General features: G+C 53.6%; 1 protein-coding gene across 3 annotated transcripts in view; it reads left to right on the forward strand.

Moving 5' to 3' along the window:
- Positions 1–13472, forward strand: part of LOC122453092 (proto-oncogene tyrosine-protein kinase receptor Ret-like) — a 30319-nt gene extending 16847 nt beyond the window's left edge. For 2 of the 3 annotated variants that reach the window (XM_043486946.1, XM_043486945.1), the window contains 4 exons: positions 6752–7015; positions 8818–9105; positions 11471–11712; positions 13002–13466. In XM_043486946.1, the coding sequence (XP_043342881.1) occupies positions 6752–7015; positions 8818–9105; positions 11471–11712; positions 13002–13409 (1202 nt within the window). In that variant the 3' untranslated portion in view covers positions 13410–13466. Of the gene's footprint in view, positions 1–6751; positions 7016–8817; positions 9106–11470; positions 11713–13001 lie in introns of all 3 variants that reach the window. The other variant, XM_043486947.1, reaches the window with a different exon arrangement.
- The last annotated feature ends 3776 nt before the right edge of the window (positions 13473–17248 follow it).

A 17248-nucleotide genomic window follows, 5' to 3' on the forward strand; every position in this document is an offset into this window, starting at 1 on the left:
CCTGCCTGGATCTGGGTTGGTATGGTCAGACTGGCAGCACATCCTCGGTCGAGGGTAGCAAGGAGGTCAAAGGAACCTCAGGGGAGTTGTGCATGGCCTCTCATGGCCAGGGCTGACCAGGGGGCACTGGTGAGGTGAGCCTGCAGTTAGGGCTGGGTAGGCTCGGTATGTCTCACTAAATGAGCAAGAAGATGGGGGAGGTGGGGGTGGGTCTGCAACAGTGTGAGAGAATGTGCATGTGACATGCTAAGTGTAAGAGAGATGTGTGTATCAGTCTGGGTCCAATCCAGAGACACCCACACAGCGACTGGACCAGAGGAGGTTAACATAAGAGTTGATCGGCAGTGATGAGTGTAAGAGAGCTGTGGGCCACCCTGAGGCAGAGGGCAGGAGCTTGGGGAAGGGGCTCCCTCCCCAGAGTGGGGTCACAGCTCACTGCATATTGAGAAGTTGGCTGGGTTGCAGGGGCCAGGACTGGTCTGCAGCCTCGGGGGCCAGTGGGAGGTGACCCTCCAGTACACGGGGGAGCTGAGGCTGGTGCACAAAGGCTGGTGATGGGTGCATCTGGGGGCTATGGGAGGTGATCGCGGGGCAAGGGCGTGGGCTACGTTGGCGCCAAGGGGCTGCGTGCATTTGGCATGGACTGAGGCAGAGCATGCAGGATGTCCCCACAATGTGCTGCAGAAGAGAGGGATGACAACCAGAAACCCTCGTCCACCTGCGTGGTTCTCCACCGCACAGGAGGGCACTCACAGCTTCTGTGTGGGTCTGAGAATGTGTACGAGTATGACCAGTGTTCATGTGTGAGTGTTCACACAGGGCTGAGCTTGTGGACAGTTGAATGAGTGAAAGTGAAGTAGAGACTTGGGCCTGCTTCTCTCTGCATACAAATGTGAGTAAATGACACATCCAGCCAGGTGTGGAGCATTGAAGACTGCCTTTCCAGGATACAAAAAGGCTGGTGACTGCGTGTGCCGAATGAGACCATCCATGCCTGGTGGCTCTGCTTGTAAAGATGCTGGAGGAGGCCCTCCTTGGAACAGGACAGCCCGCTGTCCCCACTGAGTGTTAGTTGCACATCTTCTCCTGCAGGGGTGGGGCAGGGTGGGAGCATATGGGGCCTTGGGCCCACATGCCTGTCTCTGTTTCCATCTGCTGCATACCTGTGCCTACACATTCATGCATATACACACACAGGCCATGAAGGGGGCCTGGGGTCTCTGCAAATGCGAGCAGCAACCAGGACCTTTGGCAGGTATGTCATGAGCAGTGTGGGACCCATCCCCACTCCTGTGAGAGCAAAGCCCAGCTCCTCACCCTCTGGTGTGATGCCAGGGCAACTTGAGGGGCCAGAACCCCACGTGGTGCTGGCAACATCTGTCGAGGCAGAAACGTGGGACTAGGTGTTGGGGGAGGACCCTGTCACCCAGCAGCATTCGGGGTGGAAGGTGTGGGTGGGGCAGGTTTTACAAGTCCTGCTGTGTCGACCTGCCCCAAGTTCCAGGGGAGACTCTCATCAGAGGTTGGTCAAAAAGCCCTTCCTGGCAAAACGGTGCCAGCAGGGAGGGGTGGTCAGCTGGCAAGGCCTGGGGCTTCCTGGTGGGGCCAGCATCTGCCTTGCTCCTGAGTCCCATCGCCGCTTTGTTAGTCATCGTCCAAACCCCAAGATGCCCACCCTCCAGCTGTTTGACCATGGGAAGTCTTCTCACCTCCCAGCCTCCGTGTTCTTACCTATTTAATGGGGCAGTGAAGAGGTTTGCCCAGTGATTATAAATCGGAAGTGTGAACTTCATACCGCATGTACCTGTGCAAATGTGAGGCCTATACCAGCTCCTCCTCTCCCCAGCCTGCCCTTCTCTTGTTCACAGTCAGAGAAAGTGAGGCCCAGAGGAGGCTAGAACTTTACAGAGGCTGCACAGCCCCAGGAAACTGGACACCTCTGATGGCCCTTTCCGGGCTCTTCTCCTTCACCCTCTGGGGTTGGCCCCATCATCTGTAGGGCCCACCATAGAATGCAGATTGTTCTAGAATTATGAATTATTTTAGGACAATGACAGGAGAGCATTAAACCAAGTATGGGGAACTGTGGTCTCCCCAGGCTACACCCCCCTGAGGCCAGCCCTGCACCCACACCCTCGTTCCCTACCTTGGACCATGTGTTTTTCCATCTAAACGTGTCTGTGACAAGGAGGAGCATTAAGGCGGCCATGCCCTGAGTAGGGACCACCTGGGAAGCATTTTAAGTGCATTTAAGACTGTTTCTGCTCACAATCATCGCCCAACCCACAAATCACTTTTGGCAGCAACAGACCAGGCCCCACATGGATCCTGTAGGACCTGGCTCGGAGATGAGAGCAGGCAGTGCTCTCATCCTGCACGTGAAGTCTGTGTGGTGGTGGCTGGACCAGCTCGGAGGTGGGGGCTCCCTGGAGCTCAAGGCACCTCCCAGCCCCTGGACCATTGAATGTACATGTGCTCAAGGGGGCCCCAGGGGAGGAGCCCTATTCTGGATCTGCTCCTCACTACCTGGTAGGTGGAGTGAGCATCTCGCCCCCGCTTAGAAGACCGATCTGCAAGCCCTACCCCCCATGGGTGGCTCCCAGGGCTGCCAGTTCTTGCACAGCTGACCAAGGCCACAGGGATTATATCCCGAGAGAATAAGAAGGCAAAAGTCGTGATATTCTGCTGATGTGGGTGCAGGCGTCCCACACCATCCTTGACAGTACTCCGGAGACCAGAATGCAGACCTCACTTCTCCACGGAGAGCTCTGGCACACCAAGGAGAGCTGGTGGCCAGGCAGGCTGGCAGACACAGGCTGCCCTTGGCTTTGTGCCATCTGGGGGACCCACCCACACCCACCCTGGGCTTCCCCCCTCCCCACCAACTGAGTCTCCTGCAGCTCTGGGGTTGGGGCCCTGAAGGCAGCATCTCAGATCGCTAGTGGTTGGCGCTCACCTTTCTGCCAGGATGAGAAGGAGGCTGGCAGCACAGAGCCCCCTTCCCATCCAGCATGGTGTCACAAGCCTGGACTGCCACTAGGTCACCACCCTGTCAAGCCACTGGGAAATCTCTCATTCTCTTTGTGGCCAGAAAGTCAACCTTCCCGAAAGATGGTGCACCCTCCGGGGCTGCTTTCTACTGCAGGCCAGCGTCCCTGACTTGCGGTCACCGCTCAGGACTTGGGGTGGGGGTGGAGGGTGGGCACAGTAACCGTGGGTTCTGGACCATGTGACATGGGGTTGAGCAGGCCGGTGAGGGCTATGCTGCTGGAAAGACAGCCCTCCAAATCCCAATCCCCTGGCTGGCTGCACATGTGCCCTCGAGCATACAAACAACTTTCTTTCTGTCCTGCCCAGGTGTCTGTTTGCAAAGCAGTGATCCCATCAGCAGCTCCATCTGGGGCTGCGAAGAAAATGCAGGGTCACCATGTGCCACGGGGCCTGGCCTCGTGCTGTGTGAGTCCACCTGGCCGTGCTCACCCCACTCTGCACCTTTGAGAGGCGGGGTGGGTGAATGCGGTGGGCCAGGTCCTCTGGAGAAGGTGGCAGTGGAGGGAAAAGCAAGCCACTCCTCTTGCTGTCCGCAGGGCTGTGAGCATCAGCTTCTGCGCTCCTTCCCCAGCCCCCCACAGCCCACCCCAGGCCTCCCCCTAGACTCTTTGACTTGCAACCTTCATGGAGTGTTGGAGGGAAAGGAAGCTGGGCTGCTGCTTATGAATCAGGCACTTGTTTTGGGGCAGCAGGGCTGTGCCTGGTGTTGACCCCCACTTTGAATCTGCCTTCCCAGACCTGGCCTTACTGGGGCAGGACAGGGGGCCACCGTGGGCTCGGAGCCCTTCTGATTTCTGTGAGGAGTGCAGACCCAGGTTTATTACTCTGCCAGGCAGTGAAGTGGGGCTTCAGTGCACTACAGGTGGGGAGCAGCTGCCCCTTCCCTCTCGTTGGCTGAGGAAACACCACAGGGACCCTCCTGCCTTTGTCACAAGAGCACTATGAGCAGTGCTGTAGGGTCCTCTTTGGGACCCCGAACTGTGTACTTCTCAGGAAGCGTGAGCCAGTGGAGTGCATCCTAGCTGTGCAGGAGGATCTGTCAGCTGTGGCCTGTCACTCTGCCCAGCTTGCAAAAGGCCTGCTCCGAGCTAGTGCCATTGGCTGCCTTTTCACAGAAGCATCAAGGCCAGTCTTGAGGCCATTTGGGGCTGACACAGTTCTCTGAGCTGCCAGCCATCCCTGCTAGGGTTGGCTACTAAATCCCGAAGAAATGAACACTCTGAGTGTATCTGAAAGGCAGCCCATGTCCTCGTGGCCAGTTGGGAGGCTGTGGGACAGGAGGGTGGCATCCAGCCATGTGTGGGTGGCTCCTGTCGTGGTCTCTACCAGTGAGACCCCCGGCAAGGGAAGTCAGGTCTCAGTGCTCCCTCCCCAGAGTTCCCCAGAGTGACTTCTTCCTAGGGCTCCTGGAGCTGCCACCCCCTTGGATGGCAGGCAGCATGATGCTCTGGGTGGATCCCTTCCCCCAAGAGGTGGCAGGGCAGGAAGGCCACACGCAGAGCCTGACTTGGGCACAGGGCCAGCTCCTTGGAGTTCAGCTGCCCTTCCCAGTACCTCACCTGCAGAGATCCAGTGATTCTGGGTCCCACTCCAGGGACAGCACTCCTAGGGAGCAGTTTTCCGAAGGTCTAATAAGTCAGCTCTGTACCTGCAGCCCCCTCCTTCCATCTCTGTCTTTAGTGCCGGGTGTGCAGTAGCCTTTGACTACTGGCCAGAGCATCTCTCCCCTCCATCCTCTCCGCCTTACTTACCTTTGTCCTTAGCCCCATTTGTCTTTTCCCTCCTTCCCTCTCTCTCCCTCTGTTTCTCTTCCTGTTCCCTCCCTCTCCTGCTGGCTCCGTGGTCCAGCCTGTTTGGCAGGGCGGCACCCACACTGGGTGGGTGGGACCCAATCAATGCACACTTCAAGTTGGCATTCCCAGCCGGGTTGCCTTTGAAGTCATCCTTGGGAAGCCTGGCACAGTGCTGGCAACCTTCCAGTTTTCTTCTGTTTCACCACTTTGGGATCCAAAAGGTCTTCACCAGTTCTCCTCACCTGACTCCAGTTGGCTCTTGATTGTTTCCCACACACTAGTGTGTCTTCAAGGACCCAGGCAGCCCCAGGGTGTCTTCCACTGGTGTGGAGTGGACCAACCACTCATCTTGGTGGCTGCAAGAGAAGCAGAATGTAGGTGGAAACAAATTGATTGAAAAGAGCAATCGCTTACACACAAGTACAATGTTTCTCATGTTTGCTTTGTGTGTTAGTATTTTTTATGCTTTGTAGAGAATATTGGCAGGTTTTCAGTTTTTTTTTAAAGCATCACCTGCCCATTTATCCATCTTTTTAAAACTTCTTACTATTTAAAAATAACTGTTTATGATGCACAATGTTGAACATACACCAAGTCAAGAGAGTAGTAGGATGAGTGCCCCATTGGTTCACCCAGCGTGGCCATGGTCAGCATCCCTCTTCCTCATGGCATTTACAGCTCTACCCATAGCCTCTCAGTGATAAATTTAGGCCACAATTACATACGTTGAAATGCACAAATCTTGGCTGTATGTTGTTGACAAATGGATGTCCCTGTGTGACCCACACCCCATCAAGATATGAAACATGTATGTTTCCCAGAATATGCCCCCTGCTTTTCCAGTCTATTACCTCCCCTACCCCCAGCTGGTACCCAGTTTGATTTCTGTCACCTAAAATCAGTCTGGAACGGTGCCATGTGATTCTTTTGTGCTGCTTCTTCCACTTGGCAGGATGTCTATGAGATGTGTCCAGGCTGTCGTGTGTATCAATAGTTTGTGCCCCATCCTAACTGCATAGGGTTCCATGGTGTGATGGACTGAGGTTTGTTATCTGATAACCTGCTGGAACACATCTGGGTTCTTCCCAGTTCTTGGCTCTGTGAATAACCCCAGCATTTGTGAACAAGTCACTTGACGGACATATGTTTTCATTTTTCTCAGATAAATGGAGTGGAATTTTTCGGTACTATGGTAGGAGCATGTTTGACTTTAGATGAAGATTTTGTTACTTACAGGGGCTTCCCAGGTGGAACTAGTGGTAAAGAACCCACCTGCCAATGCAGGAGGTGTAAGTGATGCAGGTTCAATCCTTGAGTCGGTAAGATCTCTTAGAGGAGGGCATGGCAACCCACTCCAGTATTCTTGTCTGGAGGATTCCAAGGACAGAGGAGACTGGAGGGCTATAGTGCATAGGGTTACAAAGAGTTGGACACGACTGAAGTGACTTAGCATGCACGAATGTTGTTACTTATAAAGTGCTCTAGTTCATCTTTGGGGACCCCTGCCTGCTCTGCTTGTCTGGCAGCGTCTTGTACACTTCAAAACTCTGGCTCCAGGTGATTTGCTCAGAAGCTTGGGTGAAAGCCGAGTGGTTTACGTGCTTATCTATCTCAGGTAATCGAGGATGATATTGCAACTGTTTATGCTTCCTCACTTCCTCCTTTTTCTGTTTTAAAGCAGTGTATTTGCAGCTAGTGTTTAGCTATACAGATAACTGTGTGTTGATGTTCTTAGGAATACAGATGAGAAAGACCTAAGTTTTCTTTTTTGGCCCACAAGGAAGCTATTACTAAAATGTGAAGTTAGGCCGCTGGGAAAGGTGATCTGCCTGGGAGGGCTGCTGGGCTCTGCACCGTGGTCGTCCCTCAGTCCCTCCTTCCCTCACGTGTTTCCCTGCCTCCCACAGCCCCGCTGGGACTCTACTTCTCCAGGGACGCTTACTGGGAGAAGCTATACGTGGACCAGCCGGCCGGCACGCCCCTGCTCTATGTCCATGCCCTGCAGGACGTGCCAGAGGAGATGCCCAGCTTCCGCCTGGGCCAGCACCTCTACAGCGCCTACCACACGCGGCTGCACGAGAACGACTGGGTCCGCATCCAGGAGGACACGGGGCTTCTCTACCTTAACCAGAGCCTGGACCACAGCTCCTGGGAGAAGCTCAACATCCGCAGTAAGGGGGCGGCCCTGACCCCACCCCCACATGCCTCATTACCCACCCCGCCCCGCCCTCACCTGGTCCTTCCTTAGAGCCCATCACACAGCTCCTACGACTCCTGCTGTGTAAGAGTGGAGCAAGTGAGATGGGGCTGGCCTGTCCTCTTTGTCCAGCCCGTGAGGGAGCCAGGATGAGCTTGAGGACCACTGATGACCCTCAGGCCTCCTGAGGCTGTTGATTTTGGAGAACTTATGTGGAGGACTTGAGGGGCTCTCTCCATGCTGGCTCCAAATGTCTTCCAGTTGGATTAACAGAGATGTGGGGTTGTGAGAGAAGAGTTAAGAAAGGCTAGAGACATCCCAAGATCTTGATTTAGTGGATGATCTGGAACTTGGTGGAGAAGCAGCTGTTTGCACGGAAAGCCCACCTTACCATCAGCAGCAGGCTGCTCTTGGCACCTGGTGAGGACTGGGGCCTGGTGCCGGGGAGGAAAGTGGAGCAGGAGGAAGGCCTGGACGGCTTCTCAGAGCAGGGGTCCAAGCTGGAGTGAAGGCCACGTGTGACCCTGGTACTGGGAGGAGGTTGTTTGTGGAGCAGAGTTCTGCCTTGTGGCACCAAATGGTGATCACAACCCCACCTCTTGCTCTATAGACATGGCCTCCCTGGACCCTCACGCCAGCTCTGAGCTCCTGTGAGTGCTGAGAGGCAGACACTCTGCTGTGAACAGTACTGCCAGAGTGAAATTTGCCAAGGGTCTGAGTTTCATAGGAGGCCTGTTCTGTTTGTAATTGGAGAGCAGCCTCATGCACCTGCCAGCTCTAGTCAGGAGAGAAATCACAGTAATTAGAACAGAGAAAGTTTATACGGAGAATTATTAACCACAGCAGGGGACTGGAGCAACAGAGGACAGGCTAATAAGAAGCAGAGAACTGATGAATATGGGAGGAGTAGATGTAGCGGGGGGACACTTACCTAGAGCTAAGATAGAAGGCCCAGGAAGAGCCCCCGCCCCAGCTGAGATCCAGATGGGTTGGACGGGGGTTGCTATGGTGCCTCCATGATGGAATTTGCCAGAAATCCCCTCTCTAGGTGCTGGGGAAGTCTGTGTCTCTGCAGGGGTGGCATGGAATTCCCTGGGGGTCCCGTGGTTAGGACTCTGAGCTTTCATTGTTGAGGTCTTGGGTTCAGTCCCTGGTCAGGGAACTAAGATCCCACAAGCAGCAACACTGGCAAAAATAGAATAGAATAAGTGTTTTATTTATTTTTAATTGAGGGATAATTACAGTATTGTGTTGGCTTCTGCCATACATCACAATGAATCAGCCATAGGTATACATATGTCCCCTCCCTCTTGAACCTCTCTCCCCCCTCCCACCCAATTCCACCCCTGTAGTGTTTTTAAAAGTGAGAAAAGAAAGAAAGTGGTTGGGGTAGTGGGTGAGGGAGGGAGGGGAGGTCACCTGAGGTGCCAAGAGCCTGCCTTGGGGAAGCACTCCATCTTAGACCCAGGGTTCAGCGCACCTCTCTGAGGAAGGGTATTTGAACTGAGACTTGGAATAATCAGAGAGATGGACCTGTGAGGCACCCCCCAGGACGAGGGAGCAGAGCCATAGGGCCCTGAGGCTGCCAGATCCCAAGTCCAGGGCCATAGGGGGCAAGCAGGAGGTAGGGGGCAGGGCGGGGTTCCCAGCAGAGCCCTGCTAGCCTTGGTGAGGACTAGGCTTTGCGCCAGCCCCGAGCTCCTGCCCTCTCCCCATTCAGGTCCCAGCTGGGCGGGTGTGGCTGACACCCTGGCGGGGCCTGACTTGTCTCTGCAGACGGCGGCTTCCCGCTGCTTACCATCTACCTGCGGGTCTTCCTGTCACCCACATCCCTTCGTGAGGGCGAGTGCCAGTGGCCAGGCTGTGCCCGAGTGTACTTCTCCATCATCAACGCCTCCTTCCCGGCTTGTGGTGCCCTCAAGCCCCGGGAGCTCTGCTTCCCCGAGTCAGGCCTGTCCTTCCGCATCCGGGAGAACAGGCCCCCTGGCACCTTCCACCAGTTCCGCCTGCTGCCCGTGCAGTTCCTCTGCCCCAACGTCAGCGTGGCCTACAGGCTCCTGGGAGGTGAGTGCCAGGCGCATGGAGCCTTCCTCGATGCCTGCCGAGTGCCAGGCATGGCCCTGCGGTTCCTCTACATGAGCCGTCCAAGTTGACTACACCACCCCACCATCCATTCATTCAGAGGCCCACGTGTATCTCATGTATGCTGGCCACAGGCCAGGCATGGTTCTAGGGACCAGGGATGAAACAGTGAACAAGTTCAGGCCCAAATCCTGCCTGTCTGGACCTTCCACGCCTGGGGCAGGTGGAGACCACACAGGCGTGAAGGACGTCGGGTGGCCTCTGAAGGGGCCAGGTGGGAGGTAACGCTGAGAAGGCACAGAGTGGTGGAGACCACTGTCCTAAGTCAGGTGGCTGGAGCAAGGTAAAGGAGGGTGCCCAGCAAGCAGGGCGAGCTCATTCAAAAGTGCGGAGGGGGAAGTGCGGCTGGAGGGGAGGGCAGAGGCTACTGAGGGCAGAAAAATGCAAGGGAGGGGGCAGGACTTCCTGATGAGGGGACTAGGGAGCCATAGAAGGTGTTTTCAGGGGTGGGGGGTAGGGTGTCATTGACAGGATATAACTTACTTTAAAAGGTTAGTCGGGCTGATGTGTTCGAAATGATTTGGGGCGAGTGGTTTGGAGGAAGCAGGAAAACTATGAAGAGGCAGGAGACATCCTTGAGTGAGAGGATGAGGACTGGGGTTGAGGGTGAAAGCCTTTAGGCCACAAGAAGCAGGCAGATTCTGGGCATGTTTTTGCAGGAAGATCCAGCAAGATTTTCTGGGGAGTTGAATGTGGGGTGTTGAGAGATTCACGAGGGGACCAAGCATGGTTCCAGGATTCCGCCTGAGCCACTGTAAGGACAGTGGACCTTGTCACAAGATAGTCCTACCACACGATGGCCCTGGGGAAGCCACATGGATTTGGGGTAGGGGAAGGGCACTGGATCCGAGTGGAGATGAGAGAAGGCAACTGAGCCGCTGTGTGAGGTGCCATTGGACAGTTTAAAGGGGACTTAAAGGGGACACTTATTACGCTGGACGGCTGGTAAGTGAAGCCTGGATTCCCACCAGGTTGATGGCACCCACACATGGTCATAATGTTAAAGGAGTGCTCAGTAGTGTAAGGAAAGTAGTCACTCACACTCCCACGCTCCTTCATTTATCCTGCCACAGGGATGGATGTCTTTGTACAAAGTTGTCCCCAAAGCATATGGTTTAGTGTGCTGCCTTTTTCGCTTAAAAAGAAAAGCCATTTTTGTAACCATAAGCAATACAGGGAAATGTGTAGTTCACATGTAATATGTGGCTCTGATGTGATTTTCCACCAAGTGGAGTTGACAGCCCTCCTGAGGTTGGCTATGGGGTGGTCACTGTTGACCTTCAAGCATTCAGCTTTTCCCCCTTTCTGGGTCCTTTCTGGAGGATGAATTCCAGGACAGGCTTGGGTTGAAGAGTATGTTGTTATTACTGGTCCTCCCCTCACCAGGTTGCAGTGAGTCATTGAACTTACAGCAGTGTCTGGCGATGAATACACACAGCATCTCATCTTCTGGGGCTTCCCTGGTGGCTCAGCTGATAGAAAATCTACCTGCAGTGCGGGAGACCTGGGTTCAATCCCTGGGTTGGGAAGACCCCCTTGGAAAAGGGAACGGCTACCCACTCCAATATTCTGGCCTAGGGAATTCCATGAACTGTATAGTCCATGGGGTCGCAAAGAGTCAGACACGACTGAGCAACTCTCACTTCACTTCATCTTCTGGCGAGGAAGCTGAAGAACAGAGACAGAACCATCAGCCTCAGGCCACGCAGCCTGCAGGTGTATAGGGCAGGGATCCAAACTAGGCAGTCAGAAATATTTGTGTGTTAACATGAAATTACACCAGATGTCCCCAATGTTGGTTTTCAAGTGGTGGAATTGTGGCTTTTTTCTCACATTCTCTAAAATGAGCATGTCTTACTTCCACAGTTAAGAAAATTCCTGACAGTTTTTCAGATACCAGCAAACGCTAGGAGCTGGATCTCTGGGCCTGCAGCGTGACTGGTGCCAGCCCTCGCCACAGAGGAGGCAGGCAGGGTGTGTGAAGGGGTGTGCCCTCCTAGGTGATTGGGTTGAGGACCTGAGGCAGACCTCCTGGTCCCTGCTCTTCCCTATCAGCACCAGTGCAGGCTGCAGGCACAGTGACGCTCAGAGCATAATCTTCACTGCAAACTGTGCTTGGAGGCTGTGCTCCACTGTGGAAGCTGAAGAGGGGCCACGGCCCAGGCCCAGCATGCACCCCAGCTCTGTCTCCTCTTGCACACTGCTCCCTGTGGGGCCCTGAGGAAGGCAGCTCACCCTCCCCTCAGCTCAGGGTCATCCTGGGGTTGCTGGTCTGTTTGGTGCTCAGGTGAGAGTCTGCCTTTCCGCTGCGATCCGGACAGCCTGGAGGTGAGCACGCGCTGGGCCCTGGACCGTGAGCAGCGGGAGAAGTATGAGCTGGTGGCCGCGTGCACGGTTCACATGGGCATGCGCGAGGAGGAGGTGATGGTGCCCTTCCCTGTGACCGTGTATGACGAGGACGACTCTGCGCCCACCTTCTTCGGGGGCGTCGACAGTGCCAGCGCAGTGGTGGAGTTCAAGCGGAAGGAGGTGCCTATGCGTTTGTCTGGTGCTTGTCTAGTGTCTGTCATCTCTTTGTTGGGCATCTGGGTCTCTCCATTCGTCATTTGTTCCTCGGTCTATTCAGCTGTCCATCTAGCCATCCAGACATGTGGCTGACCATCACTGTGGTTATTCGTCTTTCATTTGTCCATCAGTCTGTCTGTTGGGGTTTTGTTGGTTTCCAGGACAGCTGAGGAGGAGAGAGGACCAGCCCCGCTGGCCCCGAGCTGACCTCTGCCCTGGGAAGCGGGTGAGGGGAGGGGTTGGGGTGCCGGTGGGGTTGAGGGTAAGGGTGCCCAGCCTCTGACTCAACCATCAGGGCTCGCATCAGAGGGGCACAACTGTGGTACTGCAGAGGCGGGGCACACTGCCCCGAGGAGACGGAGAAGACATCTGCCAGGAGGGCGTTCCCTTCTTCGGGCTGTCAGCCCCTCAAGGGAGGGCCAGTGAGTTCAGGGAGGGTACCCCGGAGTGGAGGAAGACAGGACAGTGGATCCGGCAGGGGTGTCCCTGCGCCGCCCCTCCCATCGGGGCCCCGCCTTCCTCTTGCCCGTGCAGGCGGAGAGTGACTGCCACCTGCTGGGCCCTGGGCTGTCCTGCAGCCGGCAGGCTGGCGGGAGCAAGGGGAGGGTCGGGGTCGGATATGCTGTGGTTGTCTGCTTCTCTGGACACCCAGGGAGCAGGTTTTGTGGATGGATGGGCAAGAGGAAAGCACATGGAGTAGGGAAATGTCCCATGAGCCTGGCAGGGCAGCTCCATGGTAACACTGTGGAGCCTGGCCAGGAGTGAGAGCAGAGATGACATGTGGCTTTACTCAGAACCCCCCTCATGACCCCATCTAGCCTGGGGTACAGAAGAAGCTGTAGGAGAGCATTCTGGTGGACACTGTGCTTAGGTCCCAGCTCTGTCATCTGTCACTGCATGACGTTGAGCTAACTTCTCCACTGTGCGGGGCCCAGCTTCCTGGAAGGAGAGTGGGGGTGCCCACTCTGCCCTGTGGGGACCTGAATGAGGTCTTCCACAGAGCACCAGGGCATCTGTTCTAACCCATAATCATGGGAAGTCTGGAGATGCCATTGCACCTGTTGCAGAGGTGAGGTGCAGTGGCCCAGGAAGGGTGACAAGCAGGCTGGCTGGGGGCCCCTTGCAGCTTGAACCCTGGTCAGTCTGTCCCTGGAGCCAGCTCTGACCGCACACACCTGATCCACCTGCGGGGCACATGCCCTCCTATGGGCTCTGGCTTTCGGGGCCCTGACTGGCCCCCGTATTCTCTGCAGGGCACAGTGGTAGCCACGTTACGTGTCTTCGATGCAGACGTGGTGCCAGCCTCCGGGGAGCTCCTGAGACGGTACACGAACACGCTGCTCTCTGGGGATGCCAAGGCCCTCCAGACCTTCCGAGTGGAGCACATGCCCAATGAGACCTTGGCCCAGGCCAACGGCAGCTTTGTGCGGGCAACCGTGCATGACTACAGTAAGAGGGGACCAGTGTGGCCTGACAGGGCCCCCTGGGGAACTGGCGACCTGCTTTCCTTGGGCAGGGCAGCACCCTGCACAAGTAGACACCTGTCCTGGCCCTCTCAGCCCCAGGTGGCCACCCCTTCCAACCCTCTTCCCAGCCTTTGTCTCTGCTGGGCTCACCTTGGCCACCTTGGTGGGTGTTTACAGGCTGTCCTTTCTCTCTGAACTGCCCCAAGGCCAAGGCTGACCCTGGCAGGACCCCCACCACACTACCCTGTGCTGACCACGCCAGGGCTCACTGCAACCTCCTAGGTGCCCAAGTGTCCAGGGATCCTTGACCCTCCCCAGCAACTCTCCACTAACAGGAGTTGATGTCCAGTAGCAGCTCTGTGCCCTCAGATTGGAGGGTTCTGGGATGACTGTCCTGTCTGACTTCTGAAATGTGCCCACCCTCAGGGCTAAGCACCACGTACCCCCAGGGCTCACCTGCAGGATGGGGTGTCCTCGCCAGTTGCCAAACCTCCCCACCTCCCTCGCCTGCTCTCCTGCCTGTGTTTTGTAGGATCACCTTTCAAATATGCCACTTGTGCTTGGATCCTTGTTTGGAGGCCCGCTTCTGGGGAACCCAGGATCACTGGTGCCTTTACCCCTTTCTGCCTGACCCAGTCCTATTTCCTGTCTTCTTCCTCACCAAGCTCTGATGACCTCTGTTCTGTGCAAGGGAAAATGTCATCCTTGCCCCTGCACACTCCCTTTGTATGCCACGTGCACCCAGAGATCCTCGCCTCCTCTGTTCTCCACTAAATGGGGATCTTAGCCTTGGCACACGGTGACAGCTGAGCAAGAAAAAAAAAGCAAAATACAAAAACGAGGAGAACACAAGGGGCGAAAATCAGAGGAGGATCAACAGTATGCCACTACGAGGAGCAAGAGAAGTGTGAAAAACCCGAGGTGAGGAAACAGGGGAGAAGAATACGAGGAGCAAGGAAAAAAAAGCAAAATACAAAAACGAGGAGAACACAAGGGGCGAAAATCAGAGGAGGATCAAAAGTGTGGCACTACGTGGAGTAAGAGAAGTGTGAAAAACCCGAGGGAAGAAACAGGGGAGAAGAATACGAGGAGCAAGGAAAAAAAAGCAAAATACAAAAACGAGGAGAACACAAGGGGCGAAAATCAGAGGAGGATCACAAGTGTGGCACTAGGTGGAGTAAGAGAAGTGTGAAAAACCCGAGGCCAAGAAACAGGGGAGAAGAATACGAGGAGCAAGAAAAAAAAAGCAAAATACAAAAACGAGGAGAACACAAGGGGCGAAAATCAGAGGAGAATCAACAGTATGCCACTACGAGGAGCAAGAGAAGTGTGAAAAACCCGAGGCGAAGAAACAGGGGAGAAGAATACGAGTAGCAAGAAAAAAAAGCAAAATTCAAAAACGAGGAGAACACAAGGGGCGAAAATCACAGGAGGATCAACCATACGCCACTACGTGGAGTAAGAGCAGTGTGAAAAACCCGAGGCGAAGAAACAGGGGAGAAGAATACGAGGAGCAAGAAAAAAAAAGCAAAATACAAAAACGAGGAGAACACAAGGGGCGAAAATCAGAGGAGGATCAAAACTGTGGCACTAGGTGGAGTAAGAGAAGTGTGAAAACCCGAGGCGAAGAAACAGGGGAGAAGAATACGCGGAGCAAGAAAAAAAAAGCCAAATACAAAAACGAGGAGAACACAAGGGGCGAAAATCAGAGGAGGATCAACAGCATGCCACTACGAGGAGCAAGAGAAGTGTGAAAAACCCGAGGCGGAGAAACAGGGGAGAAGAATACGAGGAGCAAGAAAAAAAGCAAAATACAAAAACGAGGAGAACACAAGGGGCGAAAATCAGAGGAGGATCACCAGTATGCCACTACGAGGAGTAAGAGAAGTGTGAAAAAGCTGATGTGAAGAAACAGGGGAGAAGAATACGAGGAGCAAGAAAAAAAAAGCAAAATACAAAAACGAGGAGAACACAAGGGGCGAAAATCAGAGGAGGATCCAAAGTGTGGCACTACGTGGAGTAAGAGAAGTGTGAAAAACCCGAGGCGAAGAAACAGGGGAGAAGAATACGAGGAGCAAGAAAAAAAAGCAAAATACAAAAACGAGGAGAACACAAGGGCGAAAAACAGAGGAGGATCAAAAGTGTGGCACTAGGTGGAGTAAGAGAAGTGTGAAAAACCCGAGGCGAAGAAACAGGGGAGAAGAATACGAAGGAGCAAAAAAAAAAGCAAAATACAAAACGAGGAGAACACAAGGGGCAAACATCAGGAGGAGAATTCAAACAGGTATGCCACTTACGAGGAGAAAGAGAAGTGAAAAACCCGAGGCGAAGAAACAGGGGAGAAGAATACGAGGAGCAAGAAAAAAAAGCAAAATACAAAAACGAGGAGAACACAAGGGGCGAAAATCAGAGGAGGATCAAAAGTGTGGCACTACGTGGAGTAAGAGAAGTGTGAAAAACGCGAGGCGAAGAAACAGGGGAGAAGAATACGAGGAGCAAGAAAAAAAAAGCAAAATACAAAAACGAGGAGAACACAAGGGGCGAAAATCAGAGGAGGATCAACAGTATGCCACTACGTGGAGTAAGAGAAGTGTGAAAAAACCCGAGGCGAAGAAACAGGGGAGAAGAATACGAGGAGCAAGAAAAAAAAAGGAAAATACAAAAACGAGGAGAACACAAGGGGCGAAAATCAGAGGAGGATCAACAGTGTGGCACTACGAGAAGCAAGAGAAGTGTGAAAAACTCGAGGCGAAGAAAAGGGGAGAAGAATAAGAGGAGCAAGAAAGAAAAAAAGCAAAATACAAAACGAGGAGAACACAAGGGCGAAAATCAGAGGAGGATCAAAAGTGTGGCACTACGGGGAGTAAGAGAAGTGTGAAAAACCCGAGGCGAAGAAACAGGGGAGAAGAATACGAGGAGCAAGAAAAAAAAAAGCAAAATACAAAAACGAGGAGAACACAAGGGCCGAAAATCAGAGGAGGATCAAAAGTGTGGCACTACGTGGAGTAAGAGAAGTGTGAAAAACCCGAGGCGAAGAAACAGGGGAGAAGAATACGAGGAGCAAGAAAAAAAAAGAAAATACAAAAACGAGGAGAACACAAGGGGCGAAAATCAGAGGAGGATCAACAGTATGCCACTACGTGGAGTAAGAGAAGTGTGAAAAACCCGAGGCGAAGAAACAGGGGAGAAGAAGACGAGGAGCAAGAAAAAAAAAGCAAAATACAAAAACGAGGAGAACACAAGGGGCGAAAATCAGAGGAGGATCAACAGTATGCCACTACGTGGAGTAAGAGAAGTGTGAAAAACCCGAGCGAAGAAACAGGGGAGAAGAATACGAGGAGCAAGAAAAAAGAAGCACAAATCAAAAACGAGGAGAACACAAGGGGCGAAAATCAGAGGAGGATCAACAGTATGCCACTACGTGGAGTAAGAGAAGTGTGAAAAACCCGAGGCGAAGAAACAGGGGAGAAGAATACGAGGAGCAAGAAAAAAAAAGCAAAATACAAAAACGAGGAGACACAAGGGGCGAAAATCAGAGGAGGATCAACAGTATGCCACTACGTGGAGTAAGAGAAGTGTGAAAAACCCGAGGCGAAGAAACAGGGGAGAAGAATACGAGGAGCAAGAAAAAAAAAGCAAAATACAAAAACGAGGAGAACACAAGGGGTGAAAATCAGAGGAGGATCAACAGTGTGGCACTACGTGGAGTAAGAGAAGTGTGAAAAACCTCAGGCGAAGAAACAGGGGAGAAGAATACGAGGAGCAAGAAAAAAAAAGCAAAATACAAAAACGAGGAGAACACAAGGGGCGAAAATCAGAGGAGGATCAACAGTATGCCACTACGTGGAGTAAGAGAAGTGTGAAAAACCCGAGGCGAAGAAACAGGGGAGAAGAATACGAGGAGCAAGAAAAAAAAAGCAAAGTACAAAAACGAGGAGAACACAAGGGGCGAAAATCAGAGGAGGATCAACAGTATGCCACTACGTGGAGTAAGAGAAGTGTGGAAAACCCGAGGCGAAGAAACAGGGGAGAAG

This window comes from Cervus canadensis, chromosome 14, assembly GCF_019320065.1.
Source record: "Cervus canadensis isolate Bull #8, Minnesota chromosome 14, ASM1932006v1, whole genome shotgun sequence".
Lineage (NCBI taxonomy): Eukaryota > Metazoa > Chordata > Mammalia > Artiodactyla > Cervidae > Cervus > Cervus canadensis.